This window comes from Leucopleurus acutus (assembly GCF_964270905.1).
Source record: "Leucopleurus acutus genome assembly, chromosome: 16".
NCBI lineage: Eukaryota > Metazoa > Chordata > Mammalia > Artiodactyla > Delphinidae > Leucopleurus > Leucopleurus acutus.
Genome location: NC_139158.1, coordinates 35749170 through 35771246, shown reverse-complemented (window position 1 = coordinate 35771246; position 22077 = coordinate 35749170). Strand labels below are relative to the sequence as shown.

The window sequence follows — 22077 nt, the reverse complement described above, 5'->3', positions numbered from 1 at the left end:
AGACATAAGAGACCACATCTGGTAGGATTCCGCTTCTATGAACCGTCCAGAAAAGGCACAGTTATGGAGACAAAAAGGAGATTAGTAGTCACTGGGGGCAGAGGTCCAAAAGGGATGAACAGCAAATGGGTGCAGGGATCTTAACGGGGGCTGGGGGGATGAGAATGTTCTGAAACTGATTTACCGTGACAGCTGCATTACTTGGTAAAGTTACTAAAAATCACTGAATGTACACCTGAAGTAGGTGAATTGTATGATACATAAAATATGCCTCAATAAAGTTTTAAAAAAACAGACTAGAATGTGAGAAAAACACAGGAGGCAGGGAAAGCACATGAGCTGTGCTGGGAGCCCCAGACCCAAGTGGCCCAACAGAACATCTGGCTGGAAGGGTGCTCTGGAGACCCCTGAATCCATTTAAGGACATCAAAATAGAAACACAAAAAACCTTAAGAAATACTTGTGCTATTTCACAAAATACACAGTGAAAATTAAAAATGGAGTTTTTATTAGTTCTGAATAATTTGAATTAAACTCACCCCAATTTCTTCACGTACTCTAAATATCCAATAAGGATCTCATGGTAAACAGCTGTTCGGAGGCATCTCGGTCGGAAGAAATGAATACTGTCCAGATAAGATATGTACACACGCCTGGGGGGCAGGGTGAGAAAGAAATTAATTGAAAGTTCAGGTTATCTCCCAAACTTGAAACCAAACACCAGCATCTAAAAAAAGCTCCAGAAATAAATTCTGTTTTGATAGCATTTACACTGGCCACAAACAGGACATAAGAAATCTGCCATCACCAAGCTCTGCTACCAATCAATAGAATAGAATTCAATTTCATCACTGAACTAAGAAGCAATGCCATCACTCACCATGGGGAACCGTGGAGAGATCAGGGCAAATTAGGAAAAGCCACTTCTAATTCCTTCTCACCCAGATTCTTGACTGAACATGAAATAACTCTCAGGAGAGGTGTGACATTTTCATAGGTGAAGAGAAGCCTGGCCTGTGCAGCAGTCCCCACCCCCTTCTCCATAGGTTTACCTGCCCCAGGTAAGACAGGGGCAACAGCAAGACCAGGATCAAAACCCATGTGTGCTTACAACACAAAGCACTCTACAATCATCAAAACTCTTCACTTCCCACTGGCTTAGCAGAAAACGAACTAACAAAACTAACTAGTAGTTCTCTAAGATGTTTAGAGCCTTGGTCGCTAGCACAACACGTGACACGCACCCCAAAGGAGCTAGAGGATTACCTTGTGTTTGGAGGGGGGCAATCAGAGCCATACTCTTGGACGTGCATCCCAAAGAAGCACACGTCCACTCCATCAATTTCCTCAAAGGCAAAGAGTGCTTTGGTTCGATACGGGAAAGATTCAGACATTTCCCCAGAATCCACAAACCTGAAATAAAAGAGCCTGATGTTTGCATGCATCACTACCATTTACAAAGTGCTTTACAGACGAGACCTGCTGCCGTAAACCCGCTCAGTGCAGAGAAGCTGGAGGCGAGGTCGCCCCTTCTGACCACTGGCCCAGGCAGCTCAGAGTCTTGGCCCCATTCTTTGTGACACTGCTTCACTCAGAAAGGAATTCCACCTCCCCTGATGAATGTGGGATACTGACAGAAGGGTGGCTACATGCTAACTGATGAAAAGCTTTCAAATTATGCAAACTCTAAAGCTTTGCCAGAAAGCTAGGCTCTGGTTAACCACATGGGGTGCCCACTGGAACGTCTGCACACAAACCGTGACTTCATCCCGGGCTTGACTTCCACCGTCTTGTCTGAGCTGGCCACTACGCGGACAAACACCTCCCCGGCTTCAGGATGATTCTGTCGCCGCAAAAACTTGTTGACTCGGTCTTCCAAGTGGTTTCCCAACCGTGTGGTCTGCAGTCCTGCAAAGTCCAGCACAAGCAGATGAGAGGACTTCAGGAGGGTTGAGGTCACAGAATCCACCTCTTTCAGTGTAGTCTGGTATTTTAAGGAGTAACATTCTCCAAATACAGAAGGGATCTAATGTGTCCTATGAGGTAATAAGCATTTTATAAAAGAAAGGTGGACCCTGGAATCTCAGGCATTCCACGCACTGAAAACTGCTGTCAAATGCCCAATATTTCCATCTTTTTCTAACTGTAAGGGGCAGAAGAGACACAAAGGTGGACCCAAATCTGAAGGAAGATGGGCTCTGGGGTGAAGCAGGGGAGCAGGCACGAGGGAGCCGCACTGGGTCCACCCTGCCTCCTGCCCCACATGCCCAGCCCCTAGTGACACAGAGATCTGGCTCTGGCTGCGCCCACACAGCTGTGCCCCAAGGCTGGAAGAACTTGAAGAACTCTTAACAGAAATGGGGAGACTGCCACTGCTTTCCATGGAAGGCAGGGCTGGCACAGCCTCAGAGATAGGATGGCACAAATGCCCCTTCCTGCCCAGCTCTGATGAGAGTCCTGGTGCAGAGTCCGAGACAGCTAAGCTAGCAGGCAGTCAAGGGCTACCTCACTCTGTGAGCATTCCAATACTGGGCGGCAAGGGACACTGTTCCACGACGCAGACCTGCCCAGCACCATTGCTGGTGGGCTCCTCCGCCCTGCCCCTCTGTACCCTCCCTCTCCCAGGGATGGGCCAGGAGTTACACAGCATATAAATACAATACAGTCATAGCACAGAAAAACTTTGTGCATATGGGGATAAAAGACTAGACAGGAAAGCTGCAAAAGGTTAACAGTGACTACAGATGATAGGATTTTAGAAGATTCCTTACTGAGGTTAAGAAATATCTGCAAAATTTAGGCTTTTAAAATTTAGTTTCTCTGCAATAAACATACCAATGGTGGAGTTTTTTTGGTATATAAATTATACCTCAATAAAAGTGATTAAAAAAAACTTACAATGGCAATGAAATAAAGACCCCATTAAAAAATAAAAACTTTAAAAGCTATAAAAATGAGAAGTAGAATTGTTTCACACTCTGATACACGTGCACACTTTCCACAGCTGTTTAGTTATGCTCTGGATCCCCTTATTTCAACCTCCCACAGCTGAGATAACCATCCTGAGAAAAAGAGAATTAGGTGCAAAGGACTTACGACCATCTCATCTATTCTTTGTGAAGCCCAGAAGAAAATTCTCATGTTCTCGCCCCCCTGTACTCCCGCCCATGCCGCTGCTGAGCAAGTTTTGTCCCCTTATGAGGTGGCTTCCAATCCAGAAAGAGAGGACACAGCTAAGAAGGGCCACCCTGCGCTGGTGCAGGGAGCTCCCCCTTCCCTTGTGAAACTATGATTACACACACTATGATTTTCACATAATGAATAGGAGTAAACCTTCAAAATTAGGTCTTTACATTTCCCCCCCAAATTACCTGTACTAAAAATAGTTTATGAATTTTATTTTATTTTTTTATATAGCAGGTTCTTATTAGTTATCTATTTTACACAGATTAGTGTGTATATGTCAATCCCAATCTCCCAATTCATCCCCCCCACCCCCCACCGCTTCCCCCCTTGATGTCCATACGTTTGTTCTCTACATCTGTGTCTCTAATTCTGCACTGCAAACCTGTTCATCTGTACCATTTTTCTAGGTTCCACATATATGTGTTAATATACGGTATTTGTTTTTCTGACTTATCACTCTGAAAATAGTTATTTTTTAAAATACATTTATTTATTTTTGGCTGAGTTTTCATTGCTGCATGCAGGCTTTCTCTACTTGTGGCGAGCAGAGGCTACTCATCGTTGCGGTGTGTGGGCTTCTCACTGTTGTGGCTTCTCTTGTTGCAGAGCACAGGCTCTAGGCGCACAGGCTTTGGTAGTTGTGGCTCGCAGGCTCTAGGGCGCAGGCTCAGTAGTTGTGGCGCATGGGCTTAGTTGCTCCGCGGCATGTGGGATCTTCCCAGACCAGGGCTCGATCCCGTGTCCCCTGCATTGGCAGGAGGATCCTTAACCACTGTGCCACCAGGGAAGCCCAAAATACAGTTTTTAAATGAGACAATTATGACGGTCTGGTCACAAGCACCAAACTGAACGCCGTGAAGAGGGCTGGAGAGGTGCTCCGCTATGTCCCCTGAGAGAAGAGCCATGGGCTTTACACACGGGACGGCACAGTGAAAAACCTGGAGAGCAGCCAGCACGTGCTCAGAGACTCAGTACCGGGGAAAGAAGGGCTGTTCTCATGCTGCGGTGCCATGTGGAGGTGTCCTCCAGACCAGCAAGTTCAGGCACTGAGGGCAGGCATTTCTGCAATAGCCCCTCCCACTGGACAGGAGGGCCCAGGCCACCCTCACTGTGATGGTGCCTCGGGCTTCTCACAGGGTGGCCACGTGCTTTGGTTTAGGTTCCCGTTTCCACTCCCCACAGCCCATCGTGCTGCAGCGGACGGCCCTGTACATGCCTTTAGGCACACGAGCAAATATCTTTGTAGGAGACATGCGTCAAGGTGGAACTGCTGAGTCTAAAAATGGACATTTTAAATTGTACCCCACCATGTATATTTTTGGCCACGGTGCATGATGGGAGCCTTATATTTCCCTTTATGTGATCAAATCCTTCAGCCTTTTGCTTTCTGACCTCTGGGCTGTATCTTTTTTAGGAAGGTTTTTCATAACTGAACACAGTAAAAACACTCTCTTTCTCTGACCTCCAAAGCATTTGTAGTTATTACTTTTCGCCCCTTTAGCCACCCGAGTTGCGTTGTGCATGTGGCGTATAATGGGGAGGTGGTTTTGGGTGGATAGTCAGTTGTTTAGTATCACTCTCTGACCAGCAGCTGGAAGATATTTTCAATGCAGTCGTCCCTCCGTACCCACAGGGGACTGGTTCCAGGAACCCCTCAGACACCAGAATCCAAGGATGCTGAAGTTCCTGACATACAGTGGTGCAGTACAGAAGGCCCTCTGTACCCACAGGTCCCACATGCGTGGACACGGAGGGCCCACTGCATTAAGTCTTGGCAAACTTAGTGGCAACCTCTCTTTTGTGACCGACAGACACTTGCAGAGATGATGCAAATCAAAAACCCAGGGGAGACACACCACTTCTAAGGTCCTTTTCTGTAAGTGAGGGTTCTACATCTTTGAAGCTCATTTGCCAAAGGTCCACATATCCCTCTCCACCATTCTCTGGACACTAGGGGAGGGTGGGGGCTGGGCCAGCTCTCAGGTTCTCCTACCCACCCCCCCCCCACCTCTACCCCTCTCTCTTCTGGCCGCAACTGCTCTTCTCTTGAAGCCTAACTCTCCTGGCAATTTCTGTTTTGGTCACCAAAGCTCTGGCCCAGGAGATTGATTCTAAGTAGCTGACTGCTTTAGTGACATCACTCAGAATGGATTCTTTAAAGTAGGGGTTCTCACCTGCACGCCCCCAACCCAGGACACCTGGTAATGTATGAAGACATTTCTGACAGCCACCATTCATGGGGGGGGGGCAGGGAGTGTTACCAGCATTTAGTGGGCAGCAGCCTGCTGCTAAAATTCTAATTAAGCACAAGACAGCCCCCATAACAAAGACGTTTCTGGCCCAAATGTCAGTATACATCAGAAACCCTGATCTAAAGAGAAATATTATAATAGCTGGTGAATTCATCAATATTTCAAAAGATTTTATAAGAGTGGGTTTAAGTGATAGGAAAACTGTGGATTTTGGTAATGACACAGTTTGAACGTGAATTAACGCTGACTTGGAAGGCTTCAGAGGGGCTTCTTCCTTGCCTGCCACCCTTCCCTCCTGCCCGCGGACCTCCCCCTCCATCCCATCTCTCTTCTACTCCAGCTCCTCAGGTGGCCCGGCTCTTTCTGGGGAGCCCTAAGCGGTGTGCTAGTTGTTGCCTATCCTACTGGAGAGAAGTGAGAGCAGCAGCCGAGTTGACAAAGACGACACACTGTACACTTCTGAAAAGTGTCATCTCTAAAAAAGTGAAGACTACCTATGAAAAGTTACTCCTATAGCAACAGGGCGCTCTCTCTGCTCCTCGCAGACACCAGCAGCCGCTCCTAATGCGGCAGTGACACACCCAACCAGCCCTCGTGCAGACCAGGCTCCTGCCAGTCCTGGTGATGTTGGCTGATTCCCAGGGGGCCCCAGAGGGTCACTCTTCACAACAGCAGGGCCCACACCTACTGATGGGCAAACAGCCGCCCCCGCAGGTGCCCAGGGCTGAGCGTGCCCAGGATGTGTGTGTGTTATTTCTAAGCTACTTGAGAAGGATCTGCTGACAGATTTTCTCTCTCAGAATTCACAAAGTTTACTGTATGTGTTTTAGATGAAAGTTTCTAAACTTTCATCTAAAACACAGACTGATCATAAAGTTGACTTTCATATAAAGATCAAGGCAAATGATTCTCTTCAAGGGTAAGACAAAAAAATACAAAAACCCTTCCACAACTTACTCTTAGCACTGAATTTGTTTTCTTTACGAGTTCTGCCCGTTTTCTTCAAGCAGTTGTCACACACAAAGCTGCAAAAAAAATAATGGGTGTGATCAGATTATATAAAACAGTATATGTTGCCAAACCAGTGAAATGCAGCATTAAAATACTTCGCTGGCAATTAAAATCGCATCATTATACAAAAGTGAAGACGCAGACTGCTTTGATTCTACAATTCCCAAAGCGGGCAAACACTTAAGACTTAAATTTAGAACAAACTGCCATCCATCTAATTGCCGGATTCTTGCTGACAACAATGAATGAAATGCAGTAGCAGCCAGCATCCTCCCCTCTACTCTGTGCGTAACTGCTTTCCCTTTCCCGAGATCACAGGAAATCACCAGGAAATTACTCACCCTGAAGGCCAAATGATATCATAGTGGAGAACACAAATCTGATGCATCTTCCGGCCACACTCCTTGCAATCAACGAAACTAGAAGACAAAGAAAGTGCACTGTGACACACGGAGCCACATACATAATGGAGCTTCTACAGAGCCTGTGTGGTGTGCTCACACCTCATCCCCTTGATGACTTCAAGAATCTGCAGCATTAATGCATCTCTTGACTAATTGAGCCGTATTTTAAAAAATGCATCAGTACGATATTTTCTATAGGAAAGACTGACTTTCGCCCTTTCTTTGTACAAATGCCTCTTTCCTCTCTCCTCCCAGTCTGCTTTGCAACTGGAAGTGAACATTTATTTCTAAAAATTGTTATGACGAAGGCCTATTTTACAGGTCAGTATTTCTGATATTACTACAGATTTTCAAGACCAGTGCTTGCTCTAGATGACTGCACATACCTAAATGGACTTAAATAAAAGAGAACAATACTGTCAGTGTTACAAACCCTTGTTCTTAAGCCCAGGTGCAGGAAACGTCTGCTGAGTCAGTTACAAGGGTGGGAAATGACGGCCTTTCTTAAAGTAAACACTAGAGAAGTTGGGATGCACCATGCCACCTGCCCCCTGCACAGCTTCCGCCATAGCTCACCTGGGCCCTGTCACCTCACCTAGGAAACTTAATCGCCAACATGCTTGAAGGTCAAAACCTATTTTTTTCACCCATGCCCTTAAAGCCACCACAACTTATACCCTGTGGAAGGCTGAGGGGCTAGAAAGTACCACATTTCTCCAAACGGTCCTGGGTCCCGGCTCTTCCTATCATGCTAGATGCCAGTCCCCATAACCTGACGCCTGCTCTCACTACTGCTGCTCGAGTCCCCGGCCCCTGACCACCCTAACTGCCCTTGCTGAGCAAGCCTTCCACCACAGATCGAGCCCAATCCAGCTTCTCTGTCCCTGCTCTGTCGGAGGAGAAAAGGACACACACAGGCAGACTGTGCAGAATGGCAGTGACCCTCATCGGCCATCCTCAGTACTCTCTGCCGTCCTGCCCCAGCTGCTGCCCTTCCCAGCACACACAGGAGGGAATCCAGCACCCTCTGCCCCCTTGTCCTATGGGGCTCCATCCACACTCCCTACATGCCCTGTACTTGAGCTCACCTGCAGTGCTGCTGAACATCCCATGTCCTTTCATGTCTTTGTGTCTAGAATGCTCTGCCCACCACCCCCAACACCTGCTTCCAAATGAGTGTCACCTTCTCCACTGGGCCAGGGTCCCCCACTCTGGACTACCTTACTGCCTCCTGCTGCCTATGCTACGATCCGTCTGTCCTACTGGAAGACAAACGGCTGGAGGACAGACCCCCTCTATCCATCTGTGTCTTCCCCACTGCCTGGCAACTACTGCTTCAATGTAACGTATTCTGAAATTGAAAAGTGAGTATAGCAACTAACATAACATTGTAAATACTCCAGTATAAAACAAAACTTTGGGGGGACTTCCCTGGTTGCTCAGTGGTTAAGACTCTGCACTCCCAATGCAGGGGGCCTGGGTTCAATCCCGGGTCAGGAAACTAGATCCCACACGCATGCCGCAACTAAGAGTTTGCATGCCACAAATAAGGAGCCCACGAGCTGCAACTAAGGAGCCCACCTGCTGCAACTAAGGAGTCTGTGAGCCACAAACTAAGGAGACCACCTGCCACAACTAAGACCCAGCATGACTAAATAAATAAATATTTAAAAAATAAATAAATAAAATTAAAAAATTTAAAAAACTGAATATAAATCACAGGGAAACAGGAAAACTGTCGGGGAGGACACAATGTGAACAGGGAGACGGCTAGTCAGGACCAACAATCCACTGACACTAGAGACTAAAGAGACAGGGAGCAGCCTCCTCATGCACCAGGCACTTTGCTAAGTAATCAACGTGCTCCCCCCGCAACCTGGGCACAGCCGGCAGGAGAGACTAAGTCAGCTCTCAATGGGAAGTGGAGTCTGTGTCTTCCGTTGGAAGCTGGGAAGTTGAGCCAAGGGAGGGGAGAACCTGTTTCTCAGCTCTGGATGCACCACAGCCACATTTACCAAACTCCCAACAGTGCTGGAGCCTGTGCTCACCAAGCAACCCTGGACGGGCGTTCACCACGGTGACAGAACAAAATGGGCATCTCCACACACTGGGGTGCCTTCAGGACTCAGCTTTGGGTACCGGGGAGGAGCCACCACATGGAAGGAGCTCTGAGGCCTCTTTAAGGGGTTATTACAAAGCAAAATTTACATACTGAGTATTCTCACTGATCACTGGAAGAAAGGAAATTATCTGACAACGACCTTTGAAAATATACCATACCAAAGATGGTGACAAGAACATACAACACTGGGCTTCTCATTATTTATTTTTAAAAAGTGGTTTCTAAGAGTTTTTCTTTCTGAAATTTCCCTTTAAATGATACTAGCACCCCTCCACCAAATATTCCTACCTTTAGTCTCTAAAGATTCACACTAAATGGCTTCTTAAAGACAACGATGATAAAATTATTACAGAGATTCTAACAGAGCCAAAACATCCATCTAATCTTACATTAAAGGGTGTTAAAATTCAGTAGCTGGACAGCATGCTACAGAGACATACATCTTTTGTGTGAGTTAAAACAGAATCCACATCTGAAATAACTTCACACAAAAAATTCCGCCCATGGTAATATATTTATTTCCAGTGTCTTCTCCCACAGCCCAACAATAAGGAGGAAATTTCCTCATCTGAAACTAAAACCTAAAAGTCAGAAAGAAAATAGCTGTATACTCACGGTTCAGGATCTAAGGTATCATTTTTCTTCTTTTCAAACTGATCCTTTGAAATTGTCCTTGTTTTTTGGGGGAGGGGGGAAAGGAAAAATGTTAATTAACTAAATTTATCTGTTGAGTATAAACTATAGGGTCTCTGGGATATTATTCTGTAACTAGTTCTTCACATAAAAAGTAAAATGATGGTCAGCTGAAATCTCAAGTAGATGTAATAATGGCATGAACATACAACATTTAATTCTATAGAAAGCACTACCTTTTATTTTTCTCTGCCTTACTTGGAATATTTCCTCCAAACTATCATCAGCACTTATTACAAGATTTAATTTAAGGCTAGTCAAAATACACTGGCAAAATTATGTTGAGATTCAAACCTGTTAATTTCCAATCAAATCTATATGGTGAATGACTGCTGAATTTGACCAACACTGGTATTTTCAATTCTTCTAATTACAATATTCCTTCATTGACACAAGTCAGCATGTACTTGGGGATATTTTACTTATTCTTAAAGGGCTGAGTATTTCATTTTTGTGGTACTTTTATTAGTGTATATGTGAATTACTTGATTCACAGAATTATACAATCCAATTATTAATCACATAATTGGACTAAAGAATTAAATTGACAAGGGATAGAAAAATTGAATATGTAGAATTTCTGTCATTTTCGTTTATGTATCTTACAGGCGGGTATGGTTTGTTGTGGGATTGAATAAAGTAAACTTGAGTTGCAGAGTAAGTGTCCAACAGTGCTGGAAACTGCTTCAGTGGGAAGCCTTTTCGCCTTTGGGGGAACAGTCACACAGTAGACTCCCCAGAGTGGCAGGAATCATGGCAGAGTCGGGAGAAAAGAAAGACCACAAAACGCTGGCAGCCCTAGGCAGCTATGGTGGCTGGCAGGTTTTTAGGTATCTCAAGCACGTAAATGAGTTGACCATCCAATCTGTGGATTTGCTTTTGCTTTTTTTTTTTTTTTTTTTTTGTGGTACGCGGGCCTCTCACCGTTGTGGCCTCTCCCGCTGCGGAGCACAGGCTCCGGACGCGCAGGCTCAGCGGCCATGGCTCACGGGCACAGTCACTCTGTGGCATGTGGGATCTTCCCGGACTGGGGCACGAACCCGTGTCCCCTGCATCGGCAGGCGGACTCTCAACCACTGCGCCACCAGGGAAGCCCTGCTTTTGCTTTTTTCTCACCACATTCTGGCCATTTGCCTACTCAAAAGTAACTCCATCAGAGGATAAGCATCAGGGAGGAAATGGTGAACTCAGTGAGGGAATGAACGAACTAACTCATGCCTGTCCATGCTGGAGCTGTGAGCAAGAGTCCAACCTCCAGAGAGGAAGGAGATACAGGTACTCGCTGGGGTCTCACCACCTGGGTTCTGTTACCTCTGCAACTTAAAGGACAGAGGTTTCAGTGGAAGATCAACTAAATGCTACAGACGGGGTATACACACAAGACTCATTTTTGCTACTGCCAGTTAGTTCTGTGACAAGGGTTACCTGGTTTCTTAGGTGTAACTGAAAATTTATAACCTTCCCAAATGGAAGTTGACAGCCACTAGGAAAAAGCAAGTGTTTTAGAAGAAGAGATAGAGCAAGGTCAAGAGAGACCACTGCACTGCAGTGGGGGCTACAGCATCACGGTCTCAAGCAGAGGGAAGAATGTGCAAGTGGCGCTGGGATTCAGCTACAACAGCTACATTGTAAAATATAAATGTGGGTATAAGTAATATGAAAAATACACTATAGAAAAGTCACAGTGGGTGGCAGTGGTGCTTCCCTTTTAATCACGTATGAGAACAAAACAACAATTCAGAGTCACCCCCGGGAGAAATGACAGGATGGTACTTACGTCTGGGGTTGTGAAGGGTCGTCACCCAGGGTAACATTCTCCCCCTGGATCTCTGTGAAACACTTCTCACAGAAATGATACCTGTCAGCAAGAAGGCCATACTTGGGTGAACTGGTCCATCATAACACACAGCCACCCAAGCAACGAAGCCACCAATCAGAGCAGGGCAGATCACCACGACGAAGGGGGGGCGTTGTTGGTTGATTGATGGGTCAGTGAGGACAATGAAAGGAACAGGGGCAGGTGGGGAAGGGCAGGATTAGAGAACAGGGAAGGGAACAAATAGCACAGACATAAAGGTAAGACACAAACACCAAGACAACACAGAGCAGAAAGCCAAGGCAAAGCATTGATTAGCATTCGGTCTCATTGCACACATCCCAGGCCATCATCACTAACAATGGGTTCGTCCAGCTCCAAGATGCAAATGTTTTCAAGGAGTTGTTAATACTAGAATTGCAAGGAGCCTAATTTTAGAGTTTGGATTTTGTTATTACTTAGAGAAAACCAGATATAACTACAGGTTTTGAGATGGAAAAAATTTACTTTGAATAAAACAGTCTGACAAAAGGCCTTAAAAAAGCAATTTAAACTGAAATAGCTTTCTTTCAAAATGGAAAATTTATGCTTGACAGCAATTCATAGATTTTATTTCCGGTATTAAGCCAGATCTTTAAAGGTATGAAAATGTTGAGCACTCAGAACTGGTTTTAATTTTCTCCTGTTACTTTTCACATGTTAATCACTCAGTTAATTGGGTTACAATAGAAATGAAACCAAATCCATATTCTAGACAAACATTTAACAGAAATGCAATCAGGGTCAAAGACTTTCCAGCCATTTATCAGTAAGACTATACAGAGAAAAACTGTGATATATTGTATAAACAATACAATATATGTAAATCCATGAACAGTCTTAAAATTCAATTCTAAGCTTCAATTTAAACTTTTTGGTATTGGAACCAATCATTCATCAATCTGAGATACTCAGTGATTTCTCTAACTTGGGGACAATCCAAGTTAAGCAAATTTAGAGACTTAAATCTTTAAAGCACAATCTGCATTTGAGAAATTATCCATCACCCCAATTTCTTATAGTATAGAGCCTGGGCTCAAGCTATCAAATAAGAACAGTTAAAATAAAAACTATTAAATGTTTGGAAAGGACACAAATGAGAAATCAACAAAAATGCAGGCTGATGCTGCATAAACAAGATGGGCACAAAGGAATACTGTAGAAGTAAACAAGCCGAATGAGGTGAATTACACAAGCAAAAGGGATGAGTATAAGGTACGATGGCAGCACAATAAAATGCGGTTTTAGTGCTCAAAACTACATCTACAAGATGCCAAGAGGATTAGTGTTGAAGACACTGTGACGAGACTTGGAGCGCCACACTGAACCACATGGGCAGAAGGAGATGCGGCAGCTTGCAGCTACACACAGACACAGACACACACGCACACAAACACACATGCGCGCACGGCTACAAACAACTGAGATTCAGGCCACTGCCTGGCCAGTTTATTCTTCATTACCACTAAAATAGGTCCCCACAAGTTCTAATTCTAATCTTAATTAAACACATTGAGCATTCTGTCTGCTATATTTCACTGACTAAACACACATAGTGAATTAAAAGTATAAAACTTTAGAGCATGCACACATCTCAAGATTATTCAATTTTTCATATTTGTTGATGAGGAACATGACAGATTCACTGTGTGTAGCAACTGAATTAATAAGAGTTTCTTGCTGGGACCAGTTTATTTAGAATTAATTCAATCAACGAAGTCTGCCAAGATTAAAAACTGACCAGGAACAAACAGGTTAACACTGCTGTTTTTAAAAATACTTATCTCTTTCTCTGAATGAACTACAGTAATATTCTGGCTATTCACTATTTTGTAAATATTTTTATGGAGGCTTGAAATCATGTAGTAAAAGGAATTTCCATGTGTAGAAGGGCATGATCATCACTGGCAAGAAAGAATTACACTATAGAAACTATAAACCAATTAAGCAGCAATCAGAACAATATGCAAAAAAAAAAAAGATACCCCTTCAACGCCAAATTGCTTCCTTTTAAAAAATGAATGAAAGTGTTCCAATTTATTATGATCAAACTCAGCCACTGTGCGCTAGCTCCAAGAGGACTACGGAACACACTGTGAAATGAAATTGCCACGGTAATTACATGTGAGTCTAAACGGTTTTAAAATCCTGGACAAACTAAACTCTTAGCTTTTATGCAAGCAGGACATCAAGCCTAGCAACATCTGGGGAACAAGGATCATAAACCCATCATTTTCCACTGGAGGAAACTGGCCCAGAGTGAAGCACTGATGGCTGAATGGCAGCCCCTGGGGTGGCTGCAGAAACCTACGCCCTCTGTGTATAACTAACTTCCATTCCCAAGAACCTCAGGGTCAGAAACTGGGAGGGACAGAGTGTCTGTCCCAGAGCAAGGCCAGAGATGTCAGAGAATCGAATCTGTTCAGGTGTAAGGGGAAAGGGAGGGGCCCCGGCCTCCCTTTAGCTCCCTTCTGATATGATGATAGCCCACCCATCTAGTCAAGTAGGCTGAAACCACTCTGGTAATCAGTGGGTGACAGATGTTAATGTCAGACTTGCCCCTATCTTATACCTAGTCCAAACTTTATTCATTCTGGAAATACATAATGGTTCAGAGATTCACTTTTCAACCGTAAGAGCCTAGATGACCTTCTGCCTTACGTGAAGGAAGCAGTCTGATGAATATGGAATTATAAAGGAGAAACACTTTACATAATCTGATGATGATGTACATCTGGGTACCTAAAGTTAGCACAATGTAACTGCAGAGTTCATCTGTAAGGGTAATCTAATGTATGGAGTAAATTTTCAAATGCAGATTGTTGTAAGTACCATATCAGTATATAAAAATAACTTGGATAATAGATAATATCTATTCTTATCTATCAATAATAAACTGTTAAAGTTACAGTTTTCCCAACATGACTTACTTTCAAAATTTCAAAGTGTGGAAACAAGTGAAAATGTAACCATATACTAGCTTATCTATTAGTTTCACTTGTTTAAACGGTCTGTAGAATTTCCTACTCTAAGTGCCCAGTTTAGGACTATAAGTACTAAAACAATTATTCAAAAGAACACCATGGTGTTCATAAACAGTCAAGGTTGAGAATGAAAATGTAAGTAGTTGAAATGTCTATCGCAGAATTAGACCACTGCTTTCACAGACTCACAACGTGGTATCTCTTCTAGTTCTGTATTCCAGGAAGCACACCTTGTAAGATTCAGCTGAGGAGCAGTATATGCTCACACTCATTTAAAATGTATTATGCGTAAAAGAGAACTCCTTTATTTATGCTTCTACTCTTAAGGAAAATATATTACTTTTGCTCAATAAAAATTAAGTCCTATATAGAAGTAATATTGGACATTTCAGAACTTTCAAAACAATCCTTTGTTTGCACCCCATCAACAACCTCCTCTGAGGAGGCAGTAGTGCACACTGATGCCATCCACTCTATCGAACTTGAATTGCTCTCAAGTGAAATACGGCCGAAATCTATGCAAGTCAGCCGAGGCAGGGTCCAAAGAACCCAGGAACAGTGAAAAGCAACAATGAAAAGGCCCCCAAACTTAAGAGATGATGGTAAGCAATCTGCTGTCTGCTCTTCCTTCTAGACCCAAACTGTGTTGGGTACTTAGCAGTGGGGGCATTTTTCAGGGTATAGTTAATTTTAACCTGTTCTCTTAAAATTTCATAGCTGTATTTTGCACCTAACAGTTTCCAAAGCATTGTCTCATTGGAGACTGACAACTAAGGGTGTCAGGAAAGGTGTTACTATGCCCATGTCATGGACAAGAAGGTTAAGCTTGACACATTACAGAATGTGCAAAAGATCATGGGGCTAAAACTGTAAATGGAGGGGCCAGAACCTCCAGAACAACACTTGTCACTATAGGAAAGATTCCATTTGGGCCACAGTATCATTTCAAACTTTTAGTTTTAAAATGCCTCTATCAATAGAAGAGCATGCAAAGACAGAAAATGAATTCCAAATGTTAAAATATTTTTAGCAGGACAGTTGTGCCGGCTGCACTTCCAGTGGAGGTGCCTGTCCAGGGACACCCATCTTTCCCCTCAAACCAGCACTTCACTAAGATAAGTGAGCTGGACAAGGCTTAGAAATCTTGTCTTAAGATATTTTTAGGTCAGCAGTTCTTTTTTTTTTAAAAATAGGATTTTGATGAGAGTCGTTAATTACCTTGAATATGTTTTTTTTTTAATTTTATTATTTTTTTTAATTTTAATTTTTTTTGCCGCACTGCATGGCTTGCAGGATTTTAGTTCCCCAACCAGGGATTGAACCCAGGCCATCGCAGTGAAAGTGCTGAGTCCTAACCACTGGACTGCCAGGGAATTCCCTAGATATTTTTTAAAAATTAAAATAATTTAAAAAAACATAATTGGAAGAAAAGTAACTGCAACATTCCAAATTATTCAGGCCTCTGCATGTACCTTTGAAAAAATAAAAACTTATCTTCCTCAAAGTATTAGAACATATGTAATTACTATAAGCAAACAAGATAAAAATAATCAAAATATCAAACCCTAAAGCTGACATTTAATACTTGAACCTAAAAACAAAGAACAGGCATGAAGCCTCATCTTGGTCACGTAAAGAATTTAGTTGCCAATTCATAGAATGAAGGCAATGTAATTGAATTTGACAAAGAATTACAACCTATGTTCCAAGGCAGGACGCCCTCATGCTATGGCAACACGCAGTCACTTAAGGCAATGGATACAAAGTAGCTTAATTTTCAAAACAACCCTCCAAACCAGGAAGTTGTAATTAGGTAAGGGAATCAACAACAAAAATTATTTTCATTCTTCCTCTACTTAAGATAGGAGATCTATTCTTTAGCCATCTCCACATTTCAAGAGAATAGAAAATACTTCAAAAGCATACCTACCACTCACTAACCCCAAAAAGGCCACCTCATGAAGGGAGTCATTCTTAAACTCAATGAAAACACTGATCTCATTCTTACTGTGCTACTGATTAAAAAGAAAAAGTCTATGGTTTAAAATTTTTAAATGAATTAGAGCAAACACAAGTCTTTCCATCAGACTGTACAGGCCAAATTAGCTAGGCAAATATTTACACACAGATTGGTAAAATACAATGTTTCAACTTTATTATCTTAAAAAAGGCAGTCAACCTTTGTTAGAGTTACTCTCCACTTCAGACTCTTTCTCATATGGTTACATTTTGGCTTAACACATGTACTTGATCCAACTAGTGCAGCAAGCAGTTTTGAGCTCAAAATTTTATACTATACAAGCATGCTTTTAAGTTAAGAGACCATGGGCCTATCTGAGTGACTGAGAAACAATGAAATTTTGGCCCTTTTTACTGAAACTTCAGGAGAGAAATAATGAAATGTACCCAAGCTACAATCAGACGAGCATGCCTCATCCTAAGACCTTCTTTTTGTCCCATGATTCAAGAAACTGCTCAAGGCTTACCTATTCTGATAGCTGTAGTAGGCAGCATCACGAGGAATTGTACACAGCTGCTTCCCGTAGCAGCACAAAGTCTGTGGGGAAAACTCATACTGCAAAAACAAAGGAGAAAATACTAAAAATATATCCCATTTACTGTCATGCAATGTTCTGTCCAATATGGAGTTAGATTTAGCTAGTAAATTATTTGTTAGTATACTGGATAGTCTTCTAACGATTCTCACATCTATTTAAAGACATTTCTGGATACAAAAGGATAGAATTAGTGTCTAAGAGACTTTTTTTTTTTTTTTTTTATGGCTGCCTTGGGTTTTTCGTTGTTGCGTGTGGGCTTTTTCTCCGGTTGCGGCGAGCGGGGCCTACTCTTCATTGAGGTGCGCGGGCTTCTCATTGCAGTGGCCTCTCTTGTTATGGAGCACGAATTCTAGGCGCACAGGCTTCAGTAGTTGTGGCACACGGGCTCAGTAGTTGTGGTTCACGGGCTCTAGAGAGCAGGCTCAGTAGTTGTGGTGCACGAGCATAATTGCTCTGCAGCATGTGGGATCTTCCCAGACCAGGGCTCGAACCTGTGTTCCCTGCACTGACAGGCGGACTCTTAACCGCTGCGCCACCAGGGAAGTCCCTAGTGTCTGAGAGACATTTGTTACAGATAGATGAATGGACACTGGGGCAGCCAGGAATGCTTAATCCAAGGCCTTCCCCCATAAGCACCTCTAGCTTCAGACAATTAACTGTTTTACAAGAGACCAGAATCCATCTGGGTCCTTCTCAGTACACAGGTGTGGCCAAAATACTGAGTTTATCATATCATCATAATACCCTTTTTGGCTGTATTAACAAGGGTAGTTCATTTTCCAGAAAAAGTTTCAACTGTACCTTGCGTCCACAGCAATATCCAAGGGATTGCATAACAGGGTCAATTTCTTGCTCAAAGACCTCTGCGAGCTTACTGCAGAACTTATAGACCCGGGATGTCTTCCGATTGTAGAGCCAGGCATTGTTGAACATGAGCCAGACGTCATCCACATACTGCCAGGGTTCCTGGTACTGCCCTGTATCCAGCTTCCGCTTGATGGTGGAAAGGTCCATGGGATTCTTCACAATGTCAAAATAATCCTGAAAGACAAAACGGTCTCAGTCTAGCATATCCCCCCCAAATTCCAAATGCCCATCTTATTTGGCAGCTTTATCTTAAAATAAAATTGAAGAAAGTACCAGTATAACTTCCATTTCTAATAGTGAAAAATGGGACTTGAAAAGAAAACAACTTCTGATCTTCCTCTGATTTTATTATCTAAAATTGTAATTAATATTTTCAAGTGTGATCAAATTATTTCAAAAGCAAAGTTAAAGAAAAAATAATATTAAAAAACTTATTTAATAAAACATCTTATAATGTCAGATTTTAAAAATAAGATTTTGATCCACCAAATTAAAATGGTGAACATATTTATCAGACAATATGTTTTTCTAGAGATTCATTCTTGGTCCTAGCAACCAAAATGAAATTCCAAGACAAACACAAACACAAAAGCAAAAATAGTAATACTGCTAAACAGAATCTGTTGGGTCACCATGGCCTTTGCAAGAGCACCCAGGGTTTCAAAGTGAGAGGCCCATGTGTTTTATAAGTAATGTTCACCAATTATTTAAATCCATTCCTGAATACAAAGTCTTACCCAAATATAAAGCAAGGCTACAGAGGCTGTGCGCCCCAGGGTGTGCTCCCCCCATCTCACTGCACCCCTTCCATGGACCCTGGGGCTTAACGGAACAGGGGGGAAACACACATTTCAGTCAGTAAGACAAAGGTGTATTATTGTTTTGACAGAAAATATTTTTTTACGTTAGGGAAAAAATTCTTATTTTACCCAATTTTAAGAGATAAAATGAGTATCATGGATACTCATGAATTACAGTGGTAAAGTTATAATGTTTTTATGATATCAACTTACTGGAATTCCTAGGAGCTGGGGATCTACAGGCTGCCGAAAAGGTAGGGACTCTGGATCCTGTCGATACAGCGCTTCTAGGGTTGGCATCAGAGCCTGGCGCAACTCCTCCGGCTTAAAGACTGCAGTTAAAAAGCACAGGAAACGATGCTATTGACAAGGCACCCAGACTCTTCCTCTGTCACTTTTCAAATGGAAGCCTGGCTACTTCTGAGAAGGCCTGAATCATTTCCCTCCCAGCCGTGAAGCTTCCAGGAGTCCACGGACATTCTAAAGCTACGATTCAGGGATTCTGAAAACACAGTCACACTAGTTTTTAAAAACTGCATCCACATCATGAGGCAAAAATACCACACTGAGAAGTTTGCTTGTTCAACAAAAAGATTTCCAGTGCCAAAACTTGGTTGGAACAGAAAAAACGAAGCTAACTTTCTAATCTGCCTCATTGATCAAATGGGTGGGTACAGAGCCATTTTCACAGGAAGGGGCTTTTCCTCGCCTGAGGAAACGTTTGTGTCCTTGGCTGAAGTAAACTCAAACCACCTGAGAGGAATGGTTTTGTATTACAACCTCACAAATAAATGTATACAGTAAGAGAGCCACAAAAATAAGTAGCTCTCTTATTTTCCCCAGAAGTTCTGTACTGTGTACTGTCCCCTTGCACATGTACTAGTGCCCATGTCTCCAACCTCTTGGCCCACCCATTTCCTACGATGCCTTCTGTTGTCACCAGTGTAAGAACAAGCACTGGCTGCCAAATACATTCAGGACAGTCACTCATACAAACCCCTCGTGAGTTCTAAGGACATGGGAAACATGCCTGTGAAGGTGACACTGAGTGTCACACACCCCCTCGCTCACATACGCTCCTGCCCACAGAAAAATTAGCAGAGGCAAACACTGCAAAGATGTTCTGATGACTTAGGTTCTAAGTGATGTGAAGTTTCCACTTTGTGGTTTTTTGAATTTTGAAAAAATTTTCTACAACAGATACATAACAAATTGTAATTTATAAATCAGACTAAAATACCATAAAAACCTAAAGTTCCCGTTGGGAAGTGGTATGCATTGAGTATATCGAGAGATGAAAACACTGGCTGAGAAGTTTCCAGAAACTTTATTGACATCAGAGCCAGGCAATACCCAGGTATCCTGACTGACCTCCTGAGGAAACGGCCTCCTGCGCTCCAGGACACATGGCGGTCAGCAAGCATGGGAGACAGCCAGTGTAGACACTCCCATGCAGGTGCAAAGGCCTGGTCTAGGGAGCAGATATGCCCTGTGGAGCCTTGTGAAACACAAACAAATCCTGCCTTCATCTAACCCTTTTTCTTCCAGTCTGTTTTTACAGAGATGAAGAAGCAGTGTTTGGTTTTCTTTGAATAACTCTTTATAAGAAGACAATTCGTTAATCAATAGCTTTTTTATTCTTCTAGACCAGGGGTCGCAAACCACGACCCACAGGCCAAATCTGGCCAGCTGCCTGCCTTTGTACGGGCCTGGGAGCTAACAATGGTTTTTAAGGTTTTTAATGGTTAGGGAAAAAAAGAATGCTATTTTATGATACGTGAATTACACAAAATCACTTTTTAGTCTGACAAAATAAAGCTTTTTTAGAACACAACCGTCCTTGTTGTGCAGGTGTCCATGGCTGCTTTCGCACCACAAGGCAGGGCTCAGCAGCTGCAACAGAAACCTTATGACACACAAAGCCTAAAAGATGCACTACCTGGTGGCCCTAGACAGTCTTCTGATGCCCTGCTCCAGACCATCTCGTCTCCCAGTGCTGATCAAAACTAACATGGCCTTACGTGTATCTCACTCTGGATGACCGTTCACTCATTCACTAAACATTTAATACCTATGCCAAGGAGAAGTCATTTTCAAACTCCTGTCTTTAACAACCACACTGATGTAGTAAGACTCCAAATGAGTGGAAGTAGCAGTCAGAAGCTGTATTTGAAACAAGTTCTCTGCCACTGATTAGTGTGGTGTGCTATGAGCAAGTCACTCCACCTCTCTGGCTCAAAACCTTCTCAGGACAATCAGGTGGGGACCACATCAGCAGTCCCCAAACCATGGCCCATGGATACCTTAGGGACCCTCATGCAGTCTAATATGGTAGCCACCAGCCATATGTGGCTACTTGAATCAAAATGAATTAATATTAAATAAAATTAAAAATTCACTTCCTCAGGCACACTTGTCACATGTTAAGTACTTAGGAGCCACATGTGGCTGGTGACTGCCATAACAAGAGAGTGCAGATATACAACATTTCCATCTAGCACTGCCCTAGGCCTTTTCTAGGGGTCTGTGAAATCCATTTCCATAATATAAAACAATTTTCATGATAACACTAAGTTATCATTTGCCTTTTGCACTGTGTGCTGACATTCACACAGACTGGGCAAAAACAACAGTGAATAAAATCACTAGCACTGCAGCATGACCAGGCTGCAGCTCCAAACTCGACTTCGTGGTCGCCCCGTTCTTTGCTGCTGCTGTGCATACACAGGAAAAAACGTCATCTGCACTTACAAGTGTCCTTGATGAACGAGTCAAAATTCTTACTTATATTAAATCTCGGCCCTTGGCTACACGTCTTTTATTCTGTACGACAAATTGGGAAGCTGTCATAAAGCACTTCTGCTGCATGCAGTGGTTGTCTTGAGAGAGAGCACTTGTGTAAGTGTTGAGTTGAGAGCTGAAGTAACTGCTTTTCTTCATGAAACACACAAAACTAGAAAGAATGGCTGATAGACAAGCTACAGTTACTCAGATCTGGGTATGTGACAGACATTTGCTCAAAAATGAACGAAGTATGCCAGTTATAGTTACTTCCAGGACAACTGACGCTATTTGTTACCAATGATAAAATTTTGACTTGCATCAAAAATTAGAATTTTGAAAAACCTGTATCATGACACGTGAGCTCGACAGCTTGTCAAAGTTTACACGACTTTCTGAAGAGACTCACAGTGATATTAATAAATGTGATTTTAAAAAATATCACATAATAAAGCATGTCAACATTTGGAAGATGAGCATAACTCAGTGAGCCAAAGTCCCAGATGACCAGAGGATAGTGTTACAAAAAAAATCATGCAATGGCAAAAGATCCATTCAAAGTAC

General features: G+C 42.9%; 1 protein-coding gene across 2 annotated transcripts in view; it reads right to left on the bottom strand.

Annotated features, from left to right (window-relative positions):
• The window catches only part of CREBBP (CREB binding lysine acetyltransferase), a 131207-nt gene that overhangs the window by 8674 nt on the left and 100456 nt on the right, over positions 1-22077 (bottom strand). For both annotated transcript variants that reach the window (XM_082857255.1, XM_082857256.1), the window contains 10 exons: positions 18946-19064; positions 17867-18106; positions 16994-17082; positions 11446-11526; positions 9591-9647; positions 6791-6868; positions 6396-6463; positions 1758-1908; positions 1267-1413; positions 540-653 (listed from right to left, as the gene is read on the bottom strand). In XM_082857255.1, the coding sequence (XP_082713381.1) occupies positions 540-653; positions 1267-1413; positions 1758-1908; positions 6396-6463; positions 6791-6868; positions 9591-9647; positions 11446-11526; positions 16994-17082; positions 17867-18106; positions 18946-19064 (1144 nt within the window). The remainder of the gene's footprint in view (positions 1-539; positions 654-1266; positions 1414-1757; positions 1909-6395; positions 6464-6790; positions 6869-9590; positions 9648-11445; positions 11527-16993; positions 17083-17866; positions 18107-18945; positions 19065-22077) is intronic.